Source organism: Rhamphochromis longiceps, linkage group LG14, assembly GCF_057381845.1.
Source record: "Rhamphochromis longiceps isolate RC_006_pf linkage group LG14, R_longiceps_female_GT1.1, whole genome shotgun sequence".
NCBI classification, from domain to species: Eukaryota; Metazoa; Chordata; class Actinopteri; order Cichliformes; family Cichlidae; genus Rhamphochromis; species Rhamphochromis longiceps.
In genome coordinates this window covers 8,393,865-8,415,857 of record NC_140570.1, presented here as the reverse complement: position 1 = coordinate 8,415,857, position 21,993 = coordinate 8,393,865, and the positions used below count along the sequence as shown (strand labels likewise).

General features: G+C 40.4%; 1 protein-coding gene across 2 annotated transcripts in view; it reads left to right on the top strand.

Annotated features, from left to right (window-relative positions):
* acsl3a (acyl-CoA synthetase long chain family member 3a) overlaps positions 1–21,769 on the top strand; it is a 46,193-nt gene extending 24,424 nt beyond the window's left edge. For both annotated transcript variants that reach the window (XM_085379486.1, XM_085379487.1), the window contains exons 4-15: positions 398–507; positions 1,021–1,159; positions 4,874–5,024; positions 6,290–6,413; positions 8,014–8,085; positions 13,095–13,234; positions 13,341–13,513; positions 15,599–15,673; positions 16,120–16,311; positions 16,759–16,873; positions 18,980–19,137; positions 19,229–21,769. In XM_085379486.1, coding sequence (XP_085235612.1) covers positions 398–507; positions 1,021–1,159; positions 4,874–5,024; positions 6,290–6,413; positions 8,014–8,085; positions 13,095–13,234; positions 13,341–13,513; positions 15,599–15,673; positions 16,120–16,311; positions 16,759–16,873; positions 18,980–19,137; positions 19,229–19,386 — 1,607 coding nt within the window. In that variant the 3' untranslated portion in view covers positions 19,387–21,769. The remainder of the gene's footprint in view (positions 1–397; positions 508–1,020; positions 1,160–4,873; positions 5,025–6,289; positions 6,414–8,013; positions 8,086–13,094; positions 13,235–13,340; positions 13,514–15,598; positions 15,674–16,119; positions 16,312–16,758; positions 16,874–18,979; positions 19,138–19,228) is intronic.
* The last annotated feature ends 224 nt before the right edge of the window (positions 21,770–21,993 follow it).

Genomic DNA, 21,993 nt, shown 5'->3' with positions numbered 1-21,993 from the left:
TTGGCTCGGAAGCTTTAGCAGCAGCCTCTGGAGGTGCCTGAAGAGCTCATCTGAGTGAGAGGGGCCTAAATCAGGGACACTGAGGATTGTAGACAGTCAGCACGTACATGGTCCATCTTCACATGTCTGCGCGGTCACTGTGTTCACACACAGACAGGCTTGTCTTGAATTAACGCAGTTTAGATAAACAGCCCATCCTGCCTCTTGCACATCACATTAAGTCCACCTTTGCCTCACGCGTCATAGTGGCAGATGAGTACATTTGGATGTGGGTCCTGTGTATGCATGTATATATTTTGCTGGACTACGATGTGGAAAGCAAATTTGCCTGTGGAGCCATTAATGTTTTAGTCTATTATACTCTAATGCGCTTTTTCTGTGTCCCTGTGGGTTGCAGTGGTCACCATTTACTCCACATTGGGAGGTCCCGCCATTGCCCACGGGCTGAATGAGACTCAGGTGACCCACATCATCACCAGCAGGGAGCTTCTGGAGACCAGACTCAAGGTTAGAATACACAGAGTAAATTCTCTCTGCAAATCTTTTTTCACAGGAAATTTATTTTTCATCACAAAGTATAAGAAACTACTAGACAAAGCTGTATAAAGCAGCGAACATTACAGTGACAAACATCATTGTGTGGACAAATATCTCATATATCTGATCTTCTGAGGAAACGTCGGAGCCAAAGAGCCAACGAGCCAAAGAACACAATGTTCAGCGCTGACAGAACAGAGAAGTTGCAGCGTCCCATAACAGAGTTGTAAATGTTAGAAGACACGTGCCGAATACTTTGGCATGTTTTGGCCAGGTTCAGTGCCAAGACAAGCAGTGCTCCTGCATTTCATCTTTCCATTTTTATTGAGGCGGCATAAACAGAATGTTCCTTTGTTCACTTGTTCACAGAAAAACCGACTCTTTATCTTTTGTCAATATAGAAACAACATATATCAAGATGGCATGTTTGTTGTGTGTGTGTGCGTGTGTGCATGCGTGTGTGTGTCTGTGTGTGTGTGTCAGGCCATCCTAACAGACGTTCCAAGGCTGCAACACATCATTGTAGTGGACAATGCACCGACTGCGTGGCCCGGCTATCCACGTGGCATCAGCATCCACAACATGGCTGCGGTTCAGAAGCTGGGAGCCAGGCACGAGAATGGTAGGTTTTGTCTGTGTGTCTGTTCATTGATTTATGTGAAGTTTGCTTTCAAGAGTTCATGACTCACAGAATTAGGATTGCTCCGTTTTAAAACATTAAAAAAGTATTTAGCTGCTTGCCCATTAAGAAAAAGGTTTTCTCTACAGTTTTGTGTATCATGGTGAGTCACAGTGACAATTAGTCACCACACTCCACTTGAGATAAAGCACTTTCTTGCAGGACATTAACAGTGTAAACAGATCTATGTAGTGTTTAATATTTTCCACGTTACTTCACTATGGCAAAATGCCATTTTCCAGTGAAGGATTTTGGAGCTCTAAGGAGGCATTTTGATCTGAAATTGTGGCCTTAACTATAGTTTGACAAAAAAAACCCTCTTAAAAGCCTTTAGAAGTACGGTGTGAATATTTTTTAACTGAAATAAATAAAAGACGCAAAATATGAGAAGAACAACAGTCATACACTAAATCAAATAAAATACAAGTCATAAAGTTTCATAAGGTGTCACTGAAGAGAAGAAGAGATTGAAAGAAGAGCTTTAAAAATCAGACAGAGGCCGGCCTAATGTGCAAAGGCAGATCATTCCACATTCTGGGAGCCACAACAGTTTTAAGCACACTCAAGAGCAGTTCATCAGATGAAAACGGGTGGGTGCAAAAGAATGCAGGAGCTCAGAGAGTTGCGGAAGGGCAAGACCAATGAGGCCTTTAAAAGGGAAGAAAAGACATTTAAAATGAATCCTAAAATGTTAGGGCAGACAGTGGAGTGAGGCTACAATGGTTTCAGAATCAGCCTGGAAACAGTCGGCTTTGTTTTGGCCAGCTGCCTCAATTGGAAAAAGCTTGATTTAGCCACTGCCCTGATCTCACTGTTAAGCTGAATGGTCAGCAGCACACAACACACCATATTATTTGTCAGATAATTCCACTGTAAAAGCTCCAAAAGGCTCCAGCAGCACAAACACAGCTGAAGGGTCCAGTTCAGTGACTTCAATCAGTGTTCATGAGGCCTAGCAGAGATCAGTCAGGTGTAGCTGCCACTGTCCACACCTGACAGTCCAAGCATCCACCACTCATGTGGCTGTTTTGAAGAGGAAACTATCCTTACACTTCAGTATCAGGCTCTAAACATACTTTTTATTACAGTTAGTTTTTTAACACGCGGGCATACAGGGACTGACTCTCTTTTGGATGCAGCCTGACTAGAAGAACTGCAGAACTGCCGCTTCATTTTTGTTTTCCTCTGAGGTTACAGTCAAGCTCAAGTCAAAAGAGAGCTACACCTACACCACACAGCTGTCCTAACTTTGCTAGTGTGGTTTCTGTGACTAAGCAGCGCTCTGTTAATGGATCTGGCAGCATTTCTGGTGGAAACCAAACTTTACATTCCTCCCTGTGCCACTTGGGACACAGACAGCAGCTTGCAGTGCTTCTGTTTTCCCATGGATACAGATTTTCAAAACCGAATGTCTATTTCGTTTATTCAGTTATATATACACATTGAATTATTTTTCTTTTAAAAGTGTATTCATCAACATCATCAACTAATAAAATGACAGTTGGCCACTTGGGGGCAGCAGAAGCAACCTACAACACACTTGTTACAAGCTTAAAGTGAATAAAAGCAAATTAAACAAATCTATTATCAGGCAGTGCTGTTATAACTTATAAAAGACAAAAAAACAAACAAACAGCAGAGCGCCTTGAAGAGAAGCACCTTTCCAACTAAGAGGTCCTAAAACACTACCGTTCACAGCACATGTGTTTTAATCTGCCAGGCTTTTTGACGTAGCCATCTCTTCCTCTCAAGTAAATGAAATAGTCAGGGCTTGTTTCTTGGGGGCATGGAGTGGGGGCAGATTGGTATCTGGCCCATTAGGTCATGTGAAGAAGGAAGTGCTAACATCTGTGTCAGATTAAGGTTGATACCGTGCATGCTCAGTTAGCGCACAGATAAGGAAGAGGCCATCACCCATCTTCACTTTTTATTGAGGCCCCTTGAACTGACTGACCCAAAACATGTCTAGCTGGTAGAGTCATGTGCAGATAAAGGGAGAAGGAAGTAGGAAGGGAGGATAGAGCGCTGGGATATAGGCGAGGGTCATGTTTACACATGGCGCTATTAACTTCACATGACATCAGCTTTCGGAGTGCACACGCCTCATATCCACGTCTCTGGAGGGAGAGAAGCGATGTCTGCCCTTGTGACTATGATGCACTTTACTTCATCCTTTGGTTTGTCAGTGCCTGCTGAGCTTGAGCCTCTTAGATCTGTTTTTGTTCTCGGCAGAAAGCGAAAAACAAAAACCAATCTCTTGTTTCCCAACTGGTTCTGTTCCCGCTGGAAACTGACTTGCTCTTTACTTATTTATTCAGACCGTAGGAGTCCAAGAGAGGGATCAGAAGGCAAGAGATTCATCATATTGTGCTCTGCTGTCTAGACATGCGAATGTCCTTTTCACTGCCTTTATCTGCTGTGTTCTTTGATGTAAAGAAACATTCACAGCAGCTTTTCTTGTACTTGATCACATGTTTTGATTGTTAACCTTACCTGCTGGGAGGCAGTGATGAAAACAGACTGCAACTGAAATCATGGGTGGAAAGGGAAGCTGTGTTAGGCCGCATTCAGCCTGACTGTGCTGAATGCATAAAAAAAGTCATGCACAACTTTTGCTACAGTGCAATGTCAAGGAATATACCAACTCTTTGCAGTAGCCAGTAAAACACATGCAGTTGTACAGTTCTTGGTAAAAGTTGGAAACCAGGAAGTTCTATAGTTTATGGAAAATTATCCTACTTCTTAATTCCTTTATGTCCTCATCAAATCATTTCCTAATCATTTCACAGATTCAATCACTAGTTTTAAATCATATTGAATACAGAATGATGTTTCTGTATTCAAAAAATGATTAAAAAAAAAGAAGAAGCCTGGTTTCTTTGGGCAGGTCAGCACTGTGATTGACAGGTCACTATAATATATAACCGTACAGTGTTTGTCTTAGCCAGTGCTAATCGCATCTGGTGTCAAATCATCAAGATGATCATAAATACTTGACTAGCTGATGTGTAACATCTGTTACTCAGCGACGTTTTTTTGAGGACCGATACTCGAAAATCTAAAATTTATGCCTACATTCACCCTCAGCCTTGTGCACGCCACGTGACAGCTAGAGAATCATTCTCACGCAAATATGTTGGCCTGAAAGAAGATTTGGACCTACACACAGTTTTTAAAGTCTGCACACACCATACTGTTAACATACTTGTCATCAAATGGGCACAGCTCAAATAGTTTAAAAAAAAAGGGGCAACCATGATTAAAGAGGAACAACCGAGCATAAGGAAGAGTGTAAGGAGGGAGAAGAGAATAGATAAGAAAGGACAGACAGCAGCAAACGACATGAGAAAGAGAAAAGATCAACACGTGCAAATGGTGTTTTTGGCGAACGCACTTATTTAAACTCTGCATTGTGCCAGATGTGTTACCTGATTAGTTGAAATTAGGTTATTTAATTTCTGAGATAACCATTTAACATTTCTGTGTGTTTGACCCTTAAGTCATGGGGTTTTTCCTACATACAAAAAGACTTTTTTTTAGCCAGCACACACACAACAAATGAACCGTGTTTCTGGGGATTGTTTAAAAATTGGTTCATTTTTGTGCTATAAACCATTAATCCAGTTCTGCCACCACCTTTCTCTGTTGACATTCCAGCAACACGTGAGCGCAAGACCCCGCTGCCCTCGGACATTGCAGTCATCATGTACACCAGCGGATCCACAGGCATTCCAAAGGGCGTTATGATCTCCCACAGCAACATCATCGCTGGGATTACAGGAATGGCCGAGAGGATTCCCAACCTGTGGTAAAGACCTCAAACGTGCTTATTATACCACACCCCGGGATATGGTCTAATAGTTTTGGGTTTTAAATGTAATGATTTTTGACTCATCTGTTTGTAAAATATGGAGGCAGTTTTGCAGGGAAATTCACTTTCCAAAGCAGCTTATCTCCTCTGCTACACGTCCAAGCAGAATCACCAGCCAGCAAACATACAGATTAGAACATGCCATTTAGGTTTGTTCATTAACAGAAGAGTGTGATGCACTGGATTACTGGAAGCAGAAGAAATATAATCAAAACTGTAATCAAAACACTGTAATCAAAACTAAGCTGAGGTCAATGTTCAAATTTCTCTCTTCTGCATGTTTCAAAGGAATATTTTAACTAACATTATGGGAAATATGCTTGTTCAGCTGGTATCATCATGCAGCTCAATTGCTTATATTAAAAGAGAAACTGACCCGTCTCCGGGGATTAAGATGGGAGTGAGAGGAAACAGAAAAGGGAGGGAGTTTAGTATGAGTAGAGGAACAATGTGGGAGAAAAGGAGTCAGGGTGAGATGGATGGAGGTTAAAGGGGTTTAGTTGTGACAGTCTCAGTCGATCTTATGAAAATGTTGGCTTTCCTTTGTGGATTAAGTAACACGGCTATGTAAATCTCCCCCTCATTCATGGCTTGAATGTACAACATGTTCACTAAAATGGAAATTTCCCCAAAATTTGGTTGTTACTTGAGTTGAGATGAATATGTTTTCAGTAGGTGAACTCAAAGGAAATGTAGCTCATAAACAGTATATATCTTGAAAATATGACTAATGTATAACTTGCAATAGTTTGTCTTAGTACTGATTCAGCTTGATGAAATAAACGACTGATTAATTTCACTAAAGGGTCATTCTGTCTCAAATCAACCAACCAAATTCGAATTGAATATACAGACTGTAATGATTGCTGTTAATTTCAGTTTTTTTTAGCAAATACCTTTTCAAATAATTATTTTTTCCAAACACCATTGACCCACTTTCATGCAGTTTGCCTTGCACATTGAAATCTGTGGCAATGTTTGAACAATACAAAAAATAAAAAATATATGCATATATATCTTAAAAAGTGTTTTATATATAAAGGTAAAGTTTTTACGCAAATTGGGAAAGGTGAAGCAGGAAGCCTTCTAGAAATTGTCTGACTGGAGATGGGATGACCCTAAGACCTTCATGTCCGCGGTAGTCTCAAACATTTAATAGCCCACATCAAATCGGGGGTTTTGAAGTCTGCGTGTGTTTTTAGTGAAGAAGACACCTACATCGGCTACCTGCCTCTTGCCCATGTACTGGAGCTCAGTGCAGAGCTCGTATGTGTGTCTCATGGCTGTAGGATTGGCTATTCATCGCCTCAGACTCTTGCTGACCAGGTAAAACCTCTCATCTGTATCATCTGAAGTGCATTCTGGTTTTAGGGTTGACTTTCATGTATCTTATATTCAATATATTGTGGTGAAAAAGAAAGTACACCCTTTGTTTGTTCTATGATTTTATATATCAGGACATCTTTACCATGTTCTGAAACTATTTAAACACCACATCAGATGAATAAGAACACACGACATATTACACTGTCTCATTATTCATTCAACAAAAAAAAACTAAGCCAACATGTAGAAGCATTGTGTGAAAAACTAAGGATACATCATGATTCAGCAGCTTGTAGAACCTCGTTTAGAAACAGTAACATCCTGTATGACTTTATCAGTCTCTCACATCATTGTGGAGGAATTTCGGCCCACTCTTCTTTACAGTCGTGCTTCAGTTCATTGAGGTTTGTGATACCTTTATGCGCCGGTCTCTTAGCCATAGCATTTCAGTCAGGCTGAGGTCTGGACTTTGACTGGACCAATGCAGCACCTTGATTTCTTTCTCTTTTCAGCCATTTTTTGTAGATTTGCTGCTGAAATTAGGATCATTATCCTTTTGCATGATCCAATTTCAGCCACGCTTTAATTGTAGAACAGATGGCCTCACACAGGGCTGTAGAATACTTTGGTATCCAAGGAGTGCCCAGGTCATGTGGCTTAAAAACAAGCCCAAATCATGAAGCCTTATACAGTTGGTATAAAGTTAATATAAGGTGATTGTGCTGTGTATGGCCAGACATCTCCACTTTGGTCTCATCTGTCCAAAGGACATTGTTGCGGAAGTTTAGTTGCGAGGCTTTCTCCTGACAACCCTTCCAAATAAAAAATACTTCTCTTTCTAATTATACTGACCTGAAGTTTAAGGGTTAAAGGCCTGTAGAGTCTGAGATTTAGCTCTTGGGTTTTTTGCAGTTTCTCTGAGGATTGCTCTGTCTGACCTTGGGGTGAATTTGCTGGGACGTCCACTCCTGGGAAGATGGACAGCTGTCTTGAATGTTTTCCACTTGTGAATAATCTTTCTCGCTGCAGAATGATGGACTTCAAATAGTTTGGAGATGACCTGATAACCCTTCTCAGACTGATGAGCACCAACAATTACTCTTCTAAGATCATTTCTGATGTCTTTCCTCCACTGCATCTGTCAACACTCATGTGGATACTCGAGACCAGCAAACTACCAAAACTTCTGGTTTTATAGATGTGCTCACACTTGCAGATGATCAGTTCTAAGCATGTGTTTGATTTGCAGGACATGCTTGCTATTTACCCTCTGAATTCCTGTGGAAACAGCAGGGGCATACTTTTTGTTAAATAAATAATGAACCAATATAACATATTCATCTGAGGTTGTATTTAAATAATTTTAGATCCCGCTAAGCATCAGATTATTTTTCTGTTATGTACTGATACAAAAACAACCTTAAAGTGGACAGAGGGGATACTTTTACTTTTTCATGACAGTATATAGCTGGATCTAGTAGATTTTTAGACATCATTTCAGTCCGAATATGTGCAAAACAAACCCCAAAAATGAGGTAACAGCTAATTACAAATGTAATAATTTAAATTATCAATTGATGTTTCTTTCTCCCACCCTAAGTCAACAAAGATCAAGAAAGGAAGCAAAGGAGACACCAGTATGCTCCAGCCCACTCTGATGGCAGCGGTCCCGGTATGGCTTAATGCACTGTCCAGCATAGTGTTAGAGAACCATTACCATTAACAATAACAGTATCACTCACTGACTCACTCGACTTGAGTCTGTATGTCAAACAATGCTGCTGGCTTGCATTTGAGGCCTGTGCACAAGGTTTACTCATGGAATAGCAGTGATAGAGTCCAGCAGTCTTGGATCTGCTGGATCTTGGTCTGACGTAAATACATCCTACCAATGGTCAATGCTGCATTTAATCACCAGACAATGTTTGATTCCCAGGGGTCTAAGTTGAATATTTGTGGTTACCTAGTGCAGCTTGTCTTTGAAGTAAATTTTACTAATTAATCCATTTCAGCAGTAAGGACTCCGAGATGGGCTTTGCTTAAATTTTTTTTACAGTTTGTTTATTAAAGAACACCCCAAGGTAGTCAGAATATGTCAGAATTTAAGCTGCTCTAATCACGTGGACATTTTTAACATTTTACACAGTTAATGCAAAAAACTTTAATGTGAAATTAGGTCATTTGTAGCTACAAGTTGTTTGTTTCAGTCTTTTCACTTTCCTTTTACAACACTCAACTTTTGGTTTGGTAGAAATGCTGCAGATGGCTGTTTTAAGTGAAAGAGTCCAAAAACCTACCCCCCACCCCCATTTGCTCTAAACCAAAAACCACATTTAGTAGCTACTTGGTAGATGTATGATGTGTATGAAGTGATTATTATTAAAAGGGGGAAAAAATGATGGTATATGATGGACTAAAATTCAGACTGTGGCCTGAAACATGACTTCAAACGAATCCAAGTGTTCACGCTTTTGAAGGTTCTTCTGGTTGTAGTTTTATTGTGCTTTGCTGCAGAGAGATATTCATACAAATACTCAACAAAATTTAGCACTCTGTTCAGTCGTGTTGGAGAAACAGGGTGTCTACAGGTCCAAAAGAAGTCTTAATTATATTATATTTTACTGTTAAAGTGTCTTTTAGTTTGCATTTTCCAGCTTGCAGTATCTTAATTTTCCCCCATTCTACAACCACGTCCTTATTCACAAGTTGTCACAGCGGGTAGCGCCACATGCTTGATTTGGAAGAGTTTTATGCTTGATGCTCATCCTGACACAACTCCAAAAGGATACGTGTCTCTTCCCGGGACATTCTACAAAATTCATATACTGAAATTGTGTTTTGGAGGCTGTAGTATTTTTGGAATACTTTAAAGTCCAATCCATGCTTCAATTCAGAAAGCTATAACAGCTATATCTACAGCCATAGTATGATAAATGTTATTTCTTCAAGTAGTCAATAGAAGTGGACACATACAGTTGTGGTCAGAGGTTTACATCCACTCAACATGGGCATAAAGGTCGTGGTAATTTGGGGGCTTTTAATTATTTCTTCATTGCTCTTTTTCTAGGATGGAAACTTGTACAACATGTTGCCAAATGTCTTCACTCACACATCCAAATCATTGAATTCAGATATTCTAGTCACAGGTAAATAAAATCAAGCACTTCTACATGCAGACTGCTTCTACAAACATTTGTGAAAGAACAGCTCGCTCTCAGGAGCTCAGTCAAGTCCAGCGTGGTACAGTGATAGGATACCACCTGTGTAACAAGTCCAGTTGTGACATTTTCTTGCTACTAAATGTTCGACAGTCAGCTGTAGGTGTTCCCGCTAAACACTGATTGGTGGATGTGTGATCATGTCTATATTGGGTCTGTCGGTCCCAATATAGATAGTATTTTAGTTAATCAACTCATTTGTTTGTAACCAGGTTAAAACTGTCATTTATTGAAATGTGTTGAAATATTAAATATGTTGAAATCTATGTAAAATAGTAATGGTTAGAGTATTTAGAAAATGTTTAAATTCCTTTTGCTCTTAAACTTATGAAACAGTGTGTTTTATAAGTTTAAAAGAGCATTTGCATTAAGTATCAAGTATCCTGTTTCATTGTGAATGCCTGGTGTTACAAAACAGCCCCTTCAGTGGGCCAAAATTGGAGGTCCAAAAATGACTTATAAAAGATGTCACTCCAACATCACTTTGTGCAGTGGGTTAATAACAAAGTGGAAGCAACTGGTATCAAGAATCACTCAGCCATGAAGTGGTAGGCCAAGTAAAATCACAGAGCGATGTTAGCAACAAACCTTCAAACTTCATGTGGTTTCCTAATTACCTCAAGAACGGTGTGTAGAGAGCTTCATGGAATGGGTTTTAATGTCTGAGCTGCTGCCTGCAAGTCTTATATCACCAATTACAATGCAAAGCGTTGGATGCAGTGGTGTAAAGCACGCCACCACTGTTGTCTGGAGTGATGAATTACGCCTCTCGGTCTCTCAATCCAATGAACGAGTCTGGTTTTGGTGGTTGCCAGGAGAACGGTAAAGTGTACAAGTTTGGTGGAAGGGCGATTATGGTGTGGGGTTGTTTTTCAGAAGTTGAGCTTCTCACTGAAAACCCTTTACCCCTCCACATATCTCTTATCATTGTGGCCACATAGCCAAGTCTTTATCTTGTCTCACCATAAAACGTCTCTCCAGAAGGCATCTAATCAGAATCAGAACTTTATTAATCCCAGACGGAAATGCGTGAGTGAAAGAGTGTTGTGAAATAAATTAATTTTATGCTGGCAAAGAGAAACTGCTCCAAATTAATATGACATTCCATAATGAGCAAATCTGTGTACATTGTGGCCTCAAAGTTCTTATCCTTTTTTTAAAAACTTTACCAGTTTGATGCCCAAGTTCACACTGTATTTACATGTAAATTGTTTTAACTGTATTATTAGGATGAAAAGTTACATTTGCTAACCTACCAGTTGTTCAAAAGTCAACAGACTGCAGACACATTGATAAAGTGATAGTCTCGGTACTTTTCCTCCATTCAGGATTTTGTTTTCCCATATCTTGTTGTTTGACTGTGACCATTGCCAATACTGAAGACGCCTGAAAATGAATGTCATCTAACAAGCTAGTTGTATTCAATACAGGATGCACTCTTCTCTCCCTCTCACTCACATGGAGACACCCCCCCCCCCCACCCCCCCCACCCCCATCTCCCAGTGGTCGTAGTGTAAAGGCCAGAGGGCCCCAGTTTCTGGAACCATTCACAGCTGTAAACAGAACGTGAGAAAGCCCCATGTGGTTATCCCCACGACACGCACACACATACAAATTGTTTGCTGTGATATGACAGCAGGCGGCTGCATGGATCCTGTGTCGACTTCCTCTCTCACTGCTTCATGCACACACGTACACACACATGCACAAACCCAACAGGACCAGCTGGTTTTTATTGTTTTTTTGGTGGGAGGGGGGTTTGTTTGTGCCCTTTCCCCATTTCACCATGTCCAGCCTTTTGTCGACACTGATGTAGATGATGAAGTGCTCTTGATCTGTGGGTTTCTGTTCTCTGCACCACAGTCCCTTTGGTAATACAAATTGATACCACTTCCCATGATTGACATTGCTCTTCCTTGTACCGTCATGTTCCTAGTACCACTTCAGCCCATTTTTAGCAAAGAAGATATTTGTTGTGAATGTTGGGCTAAGGCATTTTGGGCATTGGAAAGAAGATAGTTTGAGCTGATATGACTGACAGTGGCTTAGTTACCCAGTATTAACAGAGAAACATGTGCATTCACTAGGACCTCCAAGTTTCTGGCCACCAGGCAGATTGAAATGTGATACTTCCTTTTTTTTAGTCTGTTCTTGGACTCCTGTGGAAAAATATCTGCATCCTCTGCTGCTTAATGTTCACCAGCTCATTTCTAAGTCTGTCTGTTGTTTGGTGCTCAGAAAGTACTTCAGCTGAAACTTAGTGTTAATCAGAATAGAGATGAATACAGATGCTCATTCTGGTGATAATTCTCCTGTAATGTATCAGTGAAAGCTGTTCCAAGGAAGTCCTAAATGTTTTGCTTTGTCGCTTATCTGGCATATTGTTATACTTTAAACAAAGGAGCTCAGAAGGAGCTGCTTTAGCTCACCTGGTTGAGCTGCTGCCACTGCAGGGGCCTGGGTTTGAGTCTGCTCCAATCCTGTGTGTCGTCCCCCTACCTTCCTATCCAACAAAGGCTAAATGTCAAAAAATAAATATAAAAAAAACAATCTAATGTTTAGGGCCACAGTTAGTAGTGGGTTTACCACATGGTTTTGTTTATTCCAAAGAGAGATTCCTTCTTCTGGTTTGCTTTTGTTTTGTTTGTTTTTTTAGTTTTGTAGGTCACATAGAAATTAGAAACACATTAGATATCCATTGGGGAGCCTTATAGTTATGAAACCAGAATTGAAGAGCACACGTGCATGTGTGCTTGCTTGTGTTGATCTTTTCTTTTGTTTTATAAAGTTTCTTAAATATGAGATTTGGGGGTTTTGAACACATTAGTGTTTAGTCTTTTTTTAAAAACCTCCAAAGCAGGGACCATATGTCTAAGCCCACCCAACATGAAGGTTAACTCCTATTGTCGTCCTGTGACAGGGATATTGCTATCAGTGTATATGTTGGTTTAGATGTCAAACATTTCTGCACATTGATGCTGAAAAAACATGCTTAGGGTAACATTAGAACCGGTGTCATCGCATAGTCTGTCCAGCAGAGTGTGCTCCAACTTACAATGGCTGGATTCTTTTCCGTGCTTTCAAAAAAACTTTAACAAACTCTCATTGATTTATTTACCAAATGTTTCTAAGAAAAAAAAATATTGGCTTAGATATTTATATTGCGATCTTTTTGCACCATATAAACTTGCACTGGTCTCTAAAATCCAGCATTGCTCAAGTTCTGCTTCGTGCCAGAGTTCAGATACATACTACTCTTCATTGCTCTGACTCCAGTATAATCACCTTTAATAATCACCACAGCTGTAAGTTCACTTATAGATTAACTATAAAAATTACATTTCTTAACCATCATTTTAGTCTTTTCTCTGTATCTGTATCAGTCTTAACTGTTGCTCTTATTGTTACCTTTTACATAATAATGCTCTTTTTCTTTTCACCCTGTCCCGCCTCCTGACTTCAGGAGATCATGGACCGTATCTATAAGAACGTGATGACAAAGGTCGAGGAGATGAACTGTGTTCAGCGAACACTCTTCATTCTGGCATACAACTACAAACTGGAGCAGCTCGCCAAAGGATACAGCACACCACTGTGTGACAGGTATGGAGACTTATATCACCAATTACTGTTGCATTTGCAGCTTGGACTCTCAAGGAATATTTAAAAGTCATAATTTCTTCATGTATTTCCTCCTTTGTTCATCCAGACTGGTGTTCAGGAAAGTCCGCTCTCTGCTAGGAGGACGGACACGGGTGTTGCTTTCAGGTGGAGCGCCACTCTCAGCAGCCACGCAGCGTTTCATGAATGTGTGTTTCTGCTGCCCAGTGGGTCAAGGATACGGCCTGACGGAGACCTGTGGAGCTGGAACCATTAGCGAGTGTGAGCATGAATGGAAATCTTACAGTAGGCATGCCTACTGTAAGATTTGTAATGTGTGAAATTATTTTAGTTTGAAATGTGTAAAATTTCAAACCACTCACAAATTAGAAAAACGAAAACATTTTATGTCATTAATTTTTACCCCTCAGCCCTAAAAGGCTGATGATGTATTGTCATCACCCCACCTAGTGAGCGGATGGGATGGACACCCAAGTTGATGAATATGAAAATTGATCAATCGAGAGTGAGCGGATGTAATTTTTCTAGTTTATACCAAAGGCGCATCTGTTAAAAATCTCAGATGAGTTCAAATCTCTGTGACCTCAACCCATGTCAAGGTCAGAGGTCAAGTTTTCTGAAAATAACCAAGGACTTTAATATTCATACCACAGGTGTAGCTACTCAGAGTCTGAGTGTTAGCACTGCCGGTCATCAGTATTTTTAATGTGAGCTGAACACATTCAGTGTAAAATTCCTGTATCCTATTTGGCAACAATCAGTCAGATCACAGTTCCCATCTGTCTTGTGCAAATGAAAAAAATACACTCACTTGTGAGTTTATTAGCTTCAACCAGTTTAACTAATTCAGTCCAGTACAGTCCTGTTTTTTTTTTAACTGTTTTACACATGCTTTGATTCAGCTGTATGATCACCAAGTGTATTGGTATCATTGTGACACACTCACAGTTGTGCCTATTATTCTGCTGACCCTATTTTTATAAACGAGGCTAGACTAAACAAGGGAAATGCCTCACTACAATGGTAGTAGACTGTAGTAGCTACTGCTAGGTGTACCTAAAAATCTCAGCATAGCTAAAGCTACAGACCTCCTTTAGTGAACATAGAGGGAGAAATAATTTTAAGGTCACATTTTACTATTGTGCTTTATGGATACCGAAATGGGCAGCGCTACTGCAGGTTACCCTGTAAATCTGCAGGGCATTTAATAAAGTCACAGACAGGACCCCCGCTTCATAAACAGCTGGAAGCGACACTCCAAACCACTGTTACGTTATGCTTAGTCTGTGTGCAGTGGAAGACAGACAAACAGAGGGACAGACACTGTTTATGTACAGTATTACACTTTATTGCTGATTTTATCATGATATGTAAGAATAAAAATGGGATATTGCCAATATTTTAGGCATCCTTAGAATTTCACAAATCACATTTTTTCAGGCAAAATTGCTAGCTTGTTGTGTTTATTTGTTTATTTAACAGGGACATTCCATATTACTGGATATCAATGTGAATATATAAGATGTAAACATGCTGGGCTTTAGTAAAGCTGCTAATTTACATCTATAGAGCCCAGGCACGTAACATAAAAATATACTTACTACCAGTTTTTTCTCAATTTTCCCATATTTTTCCAATCAAATCCTGGCACCCTCCTATTTTGTGGTTTTTCCCCATGAAATTCCCGTCAACTTCGACAGCCTGAAAGCAGAGATAAAAACAGGGGGAGAACACAAAGAGGGACAGAGGCCTTATAGCCAGGATGGGAAAATGGATAAGAGGAAAATAATTAGTAGATATACAGTGCGTGGGTTGCAGTAAACAAAAAAAGGGAGTATATTATCTGTTTTCAGCAGAGTGGTGTGGAAAAATCAACATTAGCAATAAGTCACGCTACACTGAGACCCTATCAAGTTTTTTTTTAAAAAGGAAAGAGAAAAAGAAATGAATATGAAATTTTATGAGTTTTGTAAAAGAAAACAGAAGAAAGAGTGATAGTCTCCATTCCCTCATAAACATGAAGACCAAGAATGTTTCACATAACTACGGTGCCAATGTCTGTCCCAATAATCAGATATGAATTAATCTATCTGTTCCACTGCCAAAGCATTTGCGAAATGTAAGAAACCCTATCAGCCTTTCCCAGGCAGACCAGACCAACAGACCCATCAAATCCACTGTGGTCATCTGAGTCAGGAAAACACTGAGTTGCGAACACTCCTTAGGGATGGGGTTTCCATGGCGAGGGAGCAAGTCAGGTCGTGTTGCTATGGCAATAAATGTTGTGCCTAGATGCTAGTGTGCTCCCTGATATGTGCGCGTGTCTATGTGTGTTGTCTGTTCTAGTGTGGGATTACAGCACTGGGAGAGTGGGAGGACCACTGGTGTGCTGTGAGATCAAGCTTAAAGACTGGGTGGAGGGTGAGTGAGACTGGGAGAGGCACTACGCACATATACACACACATTTTATGATGGTATAAACACAGTCATTTGCATTCATATTCAAAAAAACATCAGTCTGCATGTTTTGTTTCTTTATGGGTCATCTTTTACACACATACGCACTTGATCCAACACTTTCTTTCACATTTCCCTGCCTGGTGGGACTTTGAGCATTGCTCTGTAACCTTGTAAGGACAGCACTGGTCTCTCCACTTTTTACGTAAGGAATCATAACTCACTTTCATTGCACTCTGTTGAAGTTTTGATACTTATCGAGTTGAGTTTATTCCTTGCAGAGTAAAAATAGAATTTTAAGTAAACATACCATCTGATTTTTGGGGGGGTTTTGTTTCTCAGCAGTGTTATGATGTAGCAGATTCAGTCCAATAAATGTTTTTTCATTTCTAATCTGCTGATGCTTTTAGGTGGGTACCGTAGCACTGACAAGCCTTATCCCAGGGGAGAGATTCTCATTGGTGGGCCCAACGTAACGATGGGATACTACAAGAAGGATGCGAAAAACCAAGAGGACTTCTTTGTAGACGAGAACGGCCAGCGTTGGTTCAGTACAGGCGACATTGGAGAGTTTCAGGAAGACGGCTGTCTCAAGATCATTGGTGAGGAGGCATGAGGAGGTGTGTGTGTGGGTGGAGTGTGTAGAACGAGAAGGTCTTATCCTGGTTTTTATCGTCACTAAGTCTGAAGCTCACATTCTCATGCTGTTGCCCATGTTGTGACTCTCATGCTTGGTCTTGTTCCAGACAACCTTTCATCTCCACTTGCCATTTTTTAGTGTGTCAGAAAAGCTTTTAACAAATCACATTTTACTTCGCATCCTAGTATGATTTCACGTTTCTGTTTACTTCAGTGAGCCAGCCCCAGCCCCCTACTTTCCTCTTTTATCAAGATGTTCAGATGCAAGATGTTCATTTTGTTCAGATGCACACAGCTGAGTAGAAAATGCATCCTTCTATCTCACTTCCTCCTTTCTTTTTAAGATACATCCACATATATGCATGGACATACACACTTTTTACAGGCTGCTCCCTTTGCTGTGTTTCCAGATCGTAAGAAAGACTTGGTGAAGCTGCAGGCAGGAGAGTACGTTTCCCTGGGAAAGGTGGAGGCCATGCTGAAGAACTGCCCTCTGATCGATAACATCTGTGCCTATGCCAACAGGTGTGTGAGGAGTGGGGCAGTGAAATATTCATAAGAGTAGTTTACAGATCCACTGAAACCTTTATTATCTCTGTGGATCCTGTTCTTTTAGATCGTCGTATTGGTTTGACTTTTAATTATAAAATAGACCTCTCGCATTAGCTTCTTTCCATAATCTATAATTGTGAACATACCACGGCAGACCTAATGACATTTTCATGCTTTTCAGCATTAACTTTTTATTAACTCGCACGGTTGCTGTTTACACACTGCTTGGCTGAAGCTTTGCAACTCCCAGCTACACACACTAACAACAACAGCATCTTTTCATTAACTCCAGTTGCTGCTATAAACACCCTCAGTCAGCCGCAGCTTTCCAGCTCACAGCCCGACTCACATCATCAAGAACAACCACTCTCAGGACCCTCTGGCACAGATACAGATGAGGACAGAATTATTAGTTCCTCTATGAAAGTTTCTTTTTTTAAAAGAGTATTTCCCAAGTTCCAGTTAGAAGAACAAGGAATTTCTTACACAGCCTTTCCAAACATCCTGGTTTTATTTTGTGTGCTTACAAGCAAAATTATTTTACAAAAACTACCAAGGTCAAAATTATTGATGCTAATAGTTAATTATGTGTTCTTTATGCTATATAATAGCCTGCAGTCTTTTGTTGTAGTTTTCAGTAAGTCAAACTCGTGTCCTGAACAATCCCAGCCCATTCTTCTTTGGAGAATCTCTCAAGCCCCTCCAGATTCGTACGCCTCTCCCTTCTTTCTCTAAATATAAGCAGCATCTCTGTGGCCAAAGAGCTTTACTTTCACTTCATCTGACCAAAGGACGTGCTTCTAGTATGCAGGTTTCCTTAGCATATTTCAGTCTGTCTTTCTGCAGAAGTTTTTTCTTTTAGCATTAAAAGTTTAAGCACATCATTGCACAGCACTAGTTTGTTCTGTGGTTCAAAAAAGGGTTCAGGGCACTAATAATAATAATAATAATAATAACTTTATTGATACTAATTTAATAATAATTGGTCATTTTTGTTTTTTCTTAAATGAGTCTGTTATTGTGTGCAAACAGAAATAATTGACATGTTATAAAGAAAACTGGTATGCTAAGAAATGTTACATTAAAAATGTTTTGCTCTGTTTAAAAAACAACAACAACACTAAATTCTGACAAAAACTTTAAATTTAATTGGTGGGTAATAATTGTGTCCTCATCTGTATGAATGTTACTTTGACATATCGACCCACCTTAACAAACTGAGACTGTCAAAGCAAACCCTTCATGCCAAAGGCACTCCCCAATGACAGCAGTCCCACCCAGCAGGATGCAATTTGCTCAGGAATGGCTTGAGGGAACACAAAAAATAGCCAAAGTTGTTACCATGTCTCAGTCTTATTCATTAACAGCAGATGTACCAAAAAAAAAATCCATTCTGCTGAAGCTGCAGTCCACAGGACATCCACAGGCCCACATCTGTGGCCTAAAGGCTCTAAATTGGTTGTAAGGTATAAGGGTGAGCATGAATATCTGTGTTAGCTATGTGATGGACGAATAACTAGCAAATGACAAGCAGAAGAAGATGAATGGACCATTTATTAAAGTTTTGGTTGTCTGGTGATCTGCGGTGCAATATTTTTCTGATTAAGCTCCATGTATCTGCCCTGCACGAGATAACAAACAGGCAGAGTGAATTAAGCTCAGATAACAACAAATCTGTTTTTCATTATTCGGTAGGAATAAAAACCTTCATTTTGTACCCTAAAAGTGGCAGGCCCTCCTGCTCTGTGTGTTTCCACAGATTCACGAAAACATTTTGTTTTTCTGATTCAGAACCTGGATCTGTTTCTGCAGCCTGAAATATTTATTCAGTTCTGGGTCACAGTGCAGCTGTTTGTCAAGCGATTTGAAGCATGCAATCTGTTCACACTCTCTCAAGCATGTAGTTTTTCCATCTCCTTACAAGGCTAAATATGCCACTCACTGACGAAAAGATTGCAAAGATTGCTCACTCTGGTGCTCCATTACCTTATTCGGCCCAGCGTCCACATCCTGAAGACCAGTTTAAGCTAATAATTGTTCTGTTTTTCTTTCTCTTTGACTCGTCTTCCTGCTCTGCAGTGACGAGACGTACGTGATTGGCTTTGTGGTGCCCAATCAGAAGCACCTGTTGGCTCTGGTTGACCAGTACGGTATCCGAGGGTCATGGGAGGAGCTGTGCAACAGCAAAGCCGTGGAGGAGCTCGTCCTCAGGGTCATTACTGAGGCCGCACTGGCAGGTGAGAAAGTCAGAGAAGGGGTTAAGCTTCATCTCAGAGCTGCAGACACAAGCTAGGTTTTACCAAGTTCATGTTTCTTCTTCCTTTGTAGCCCAGCTAGAACGCTTTGAGATCCCCCGCAAGATCCGGCTGAGCCCAGAACCGTGGACACCTGAGACAGGATTAGTGACTGATGCGTTCAAGCTCAAACGCAAGGAGCTGAAAACACATTACCAGGATGACATAGAGAGAATGTACGGTGGAAAATGACAGCCAGGACCAGCACAGACCTGAGACCAGAACAATACTTAACTCTGAAACACTCCCACACCCCCAACTCCCATCCTTTAGTCTGCAGTGAAAGAGCCACAGCAACATAAATCTGTGCTAAATCTTGTGGTTTCAAGGACCTCACAGAAACACAGATAAACCAGTTTTACAGAGGAAGCAGATTTTACTTGAATTTGTTGCAAAAGACGGGCTGAGAAGGTCTTTGTAAGAAAACATCCCTTGTGCCCTTTTTTTCCATCCAGGTGTGTGACCCTATTCCAGAGGACTTTATTGTTCCAGATGTGAGTTATGAAACAGAGCATGCGTAAGCTGGTGTTGTCTGTTGAACTCTTGTCTGAGTTGCCACAGCAGAAGCTCAGGTCGCTTGTAGCCTCGGTGCCTTTTACTCACCTGTCTCGAATTATGTGTCAAAATCAGTTCATTTTGATCTTCTTCTAAAACTTTAACTTCAAATTTCTAATTTCCTGCAGGTCAGGAGATGGTTAATTTTCTTTTCTTGTCTTTAACTTGTTTAGTGTTCTGTCAGTGGTTTATTTTGCCTCCCTCCCACAGTCAGACTGTGACTCCCACGCTCGTGGGGCGTCTCTCCCATCAGCACACTATGAAACTAAAAGCACAAAGTCATTTGAGTGCAATGAAACAGGTTGGTAATCAAAGATAAATCCTGTTATGTGATCTGATGATTTTTATGTTTCGACAATGATTCTAGTTTCAGAAAATTACCAAATTGTGACTAATAGGTCTTTTAAAACACTGAAGAAAAAGAAACAAAAGTGCATGTTTAGACATTCACTACAGTGATACAGTACACTTTTCAGTGGGTACTCCTTGTATTACAGATGAAATGACTGTGTAATCATTGTAGTATTGATAAATCATAATGCAATATGAAAATAGATTGCATCTGCTCCAGTAAGGCAGTTGATTACAGAGAGGATCTAAATAAAACTTTATCAGTGTGTGTGTGTGTGTGTGTGTGTGTGTGGGCTGGAGAACAAGCACATTTATGGAAGTCTGACTTTGTCTACCTTGCAGTCATTCTCTTTAAAGTTGTGTCATACGTGTTGTCTTTTGAATGTGTGTAGCTTCACGTACACAACCCTCACAGCCTTTTGCCTTTTTTGTCAATCTTGGCTGATCGGATGTTCCTCCTTATTCACACATTTCCATCACTGAAGCAAATGTGTCGGCTGTGTTTAAACTGAAGTTATATGATCAAAAACCAGGTTTGTAACTCGCTGCACTCCTTTGCTGCAGTGAGAACCTGCCTTGGTGAATGACACAACTGGATGAATGCGCCAGATACACGTGAGCTAATCTGATGATGCGATGGCTCTGTTGTGCAAACACAATATTTCCCTTTATGGAAACAGAAGTGATAGTGTAGGGCTGTTTTAGGTTATTTTCTATTCTACTCTTAGAATAGTTGCCTTGTATAATTTTGGGCAACACCTCTACATGTTTTAATTCACGTTTTCTGTCCCATTGGCACAGTTGGATAAAATCAAGCACCTAGCCACGCAGTCTGCTTTTACAAGCATCTGTGGGAAAATGGGCCATTCTGAAGAGTTCAGCCGAGATATTCCAGAATCAGCTGTAAGTGGTATTACTACAGAGTGGAAGCATTTAGGCAGGACAGGAACCTAAGCCTTCTGTGGCATTAACATCAGAACAAAAACTGTGAGCTTCATGGTGTGTATGTGGTCCTCTACTTTGCCTATATCGTGTACATCATTTGAATATCTTTGTTAAAGTATTCCCTTAGGCTCCTCAGGGCTCCTCTTTCATTCCCTCAGTTTATATTTTACACAAGAACAGTACCAACATTTAGCGAGAGACTTTGGACCCAGCATTCAAAATCTTAAAAGACTGTGCCTACCTTTTCCCTAAAGTGAAGTGTTTGTTTTTGTGTGTATTTTGCAGCTCAGGGCCACTGGACCTTGAGTAGCCTGCCAAATAATCAACCTGTCAGGTGCAATTTAAAGTGTGTGCTAGAACGGGAACTAGTTGAGGCATCATGTGTCTTCCCACCTTTATTCCAAAATCACGTTAGAGAACTAGACCAAACCTTTTATGTAGGGCTTTGTTGTCTGTTGTTGTCTTTCTATACCGAGGTTGCAAGTGTAAGAATATGTCATTTTTATTATTCCTTCTTTTATTATTATATAACAAAGTCTTCCATGATTGCATTTGGTGAAAAGGGCACACGGGGCAGTGAGCCACACTACCTCCTGCATGTGCTGTACGCCCACCTACATGAATATTTGTGATTCACTGGCTTGCCTGTTTGAACACTGTAACACATCGCCCAGCCTAGTGATGAAAATTATTTATTCATAATTTGCCTTCTCCAATGAAGTAAATAAAGATTTATTTTAGTCTCCTTGTAAGTGCGGTTTATTTCCGCTATGGTCACCAAGTCTGACTAATTAAATTGAAAGTATTAAGCACTATCATTCTTTTGTAATGAGCACATTAGCCTTACTGGGTGTGGGGGTGATGCCTGTGTCACCAGACAACAGAGAAATGATGACATTTATTTTTGCCTGAACGTCAGCTACAGAGTGAAATCAGCCTCCACTGATT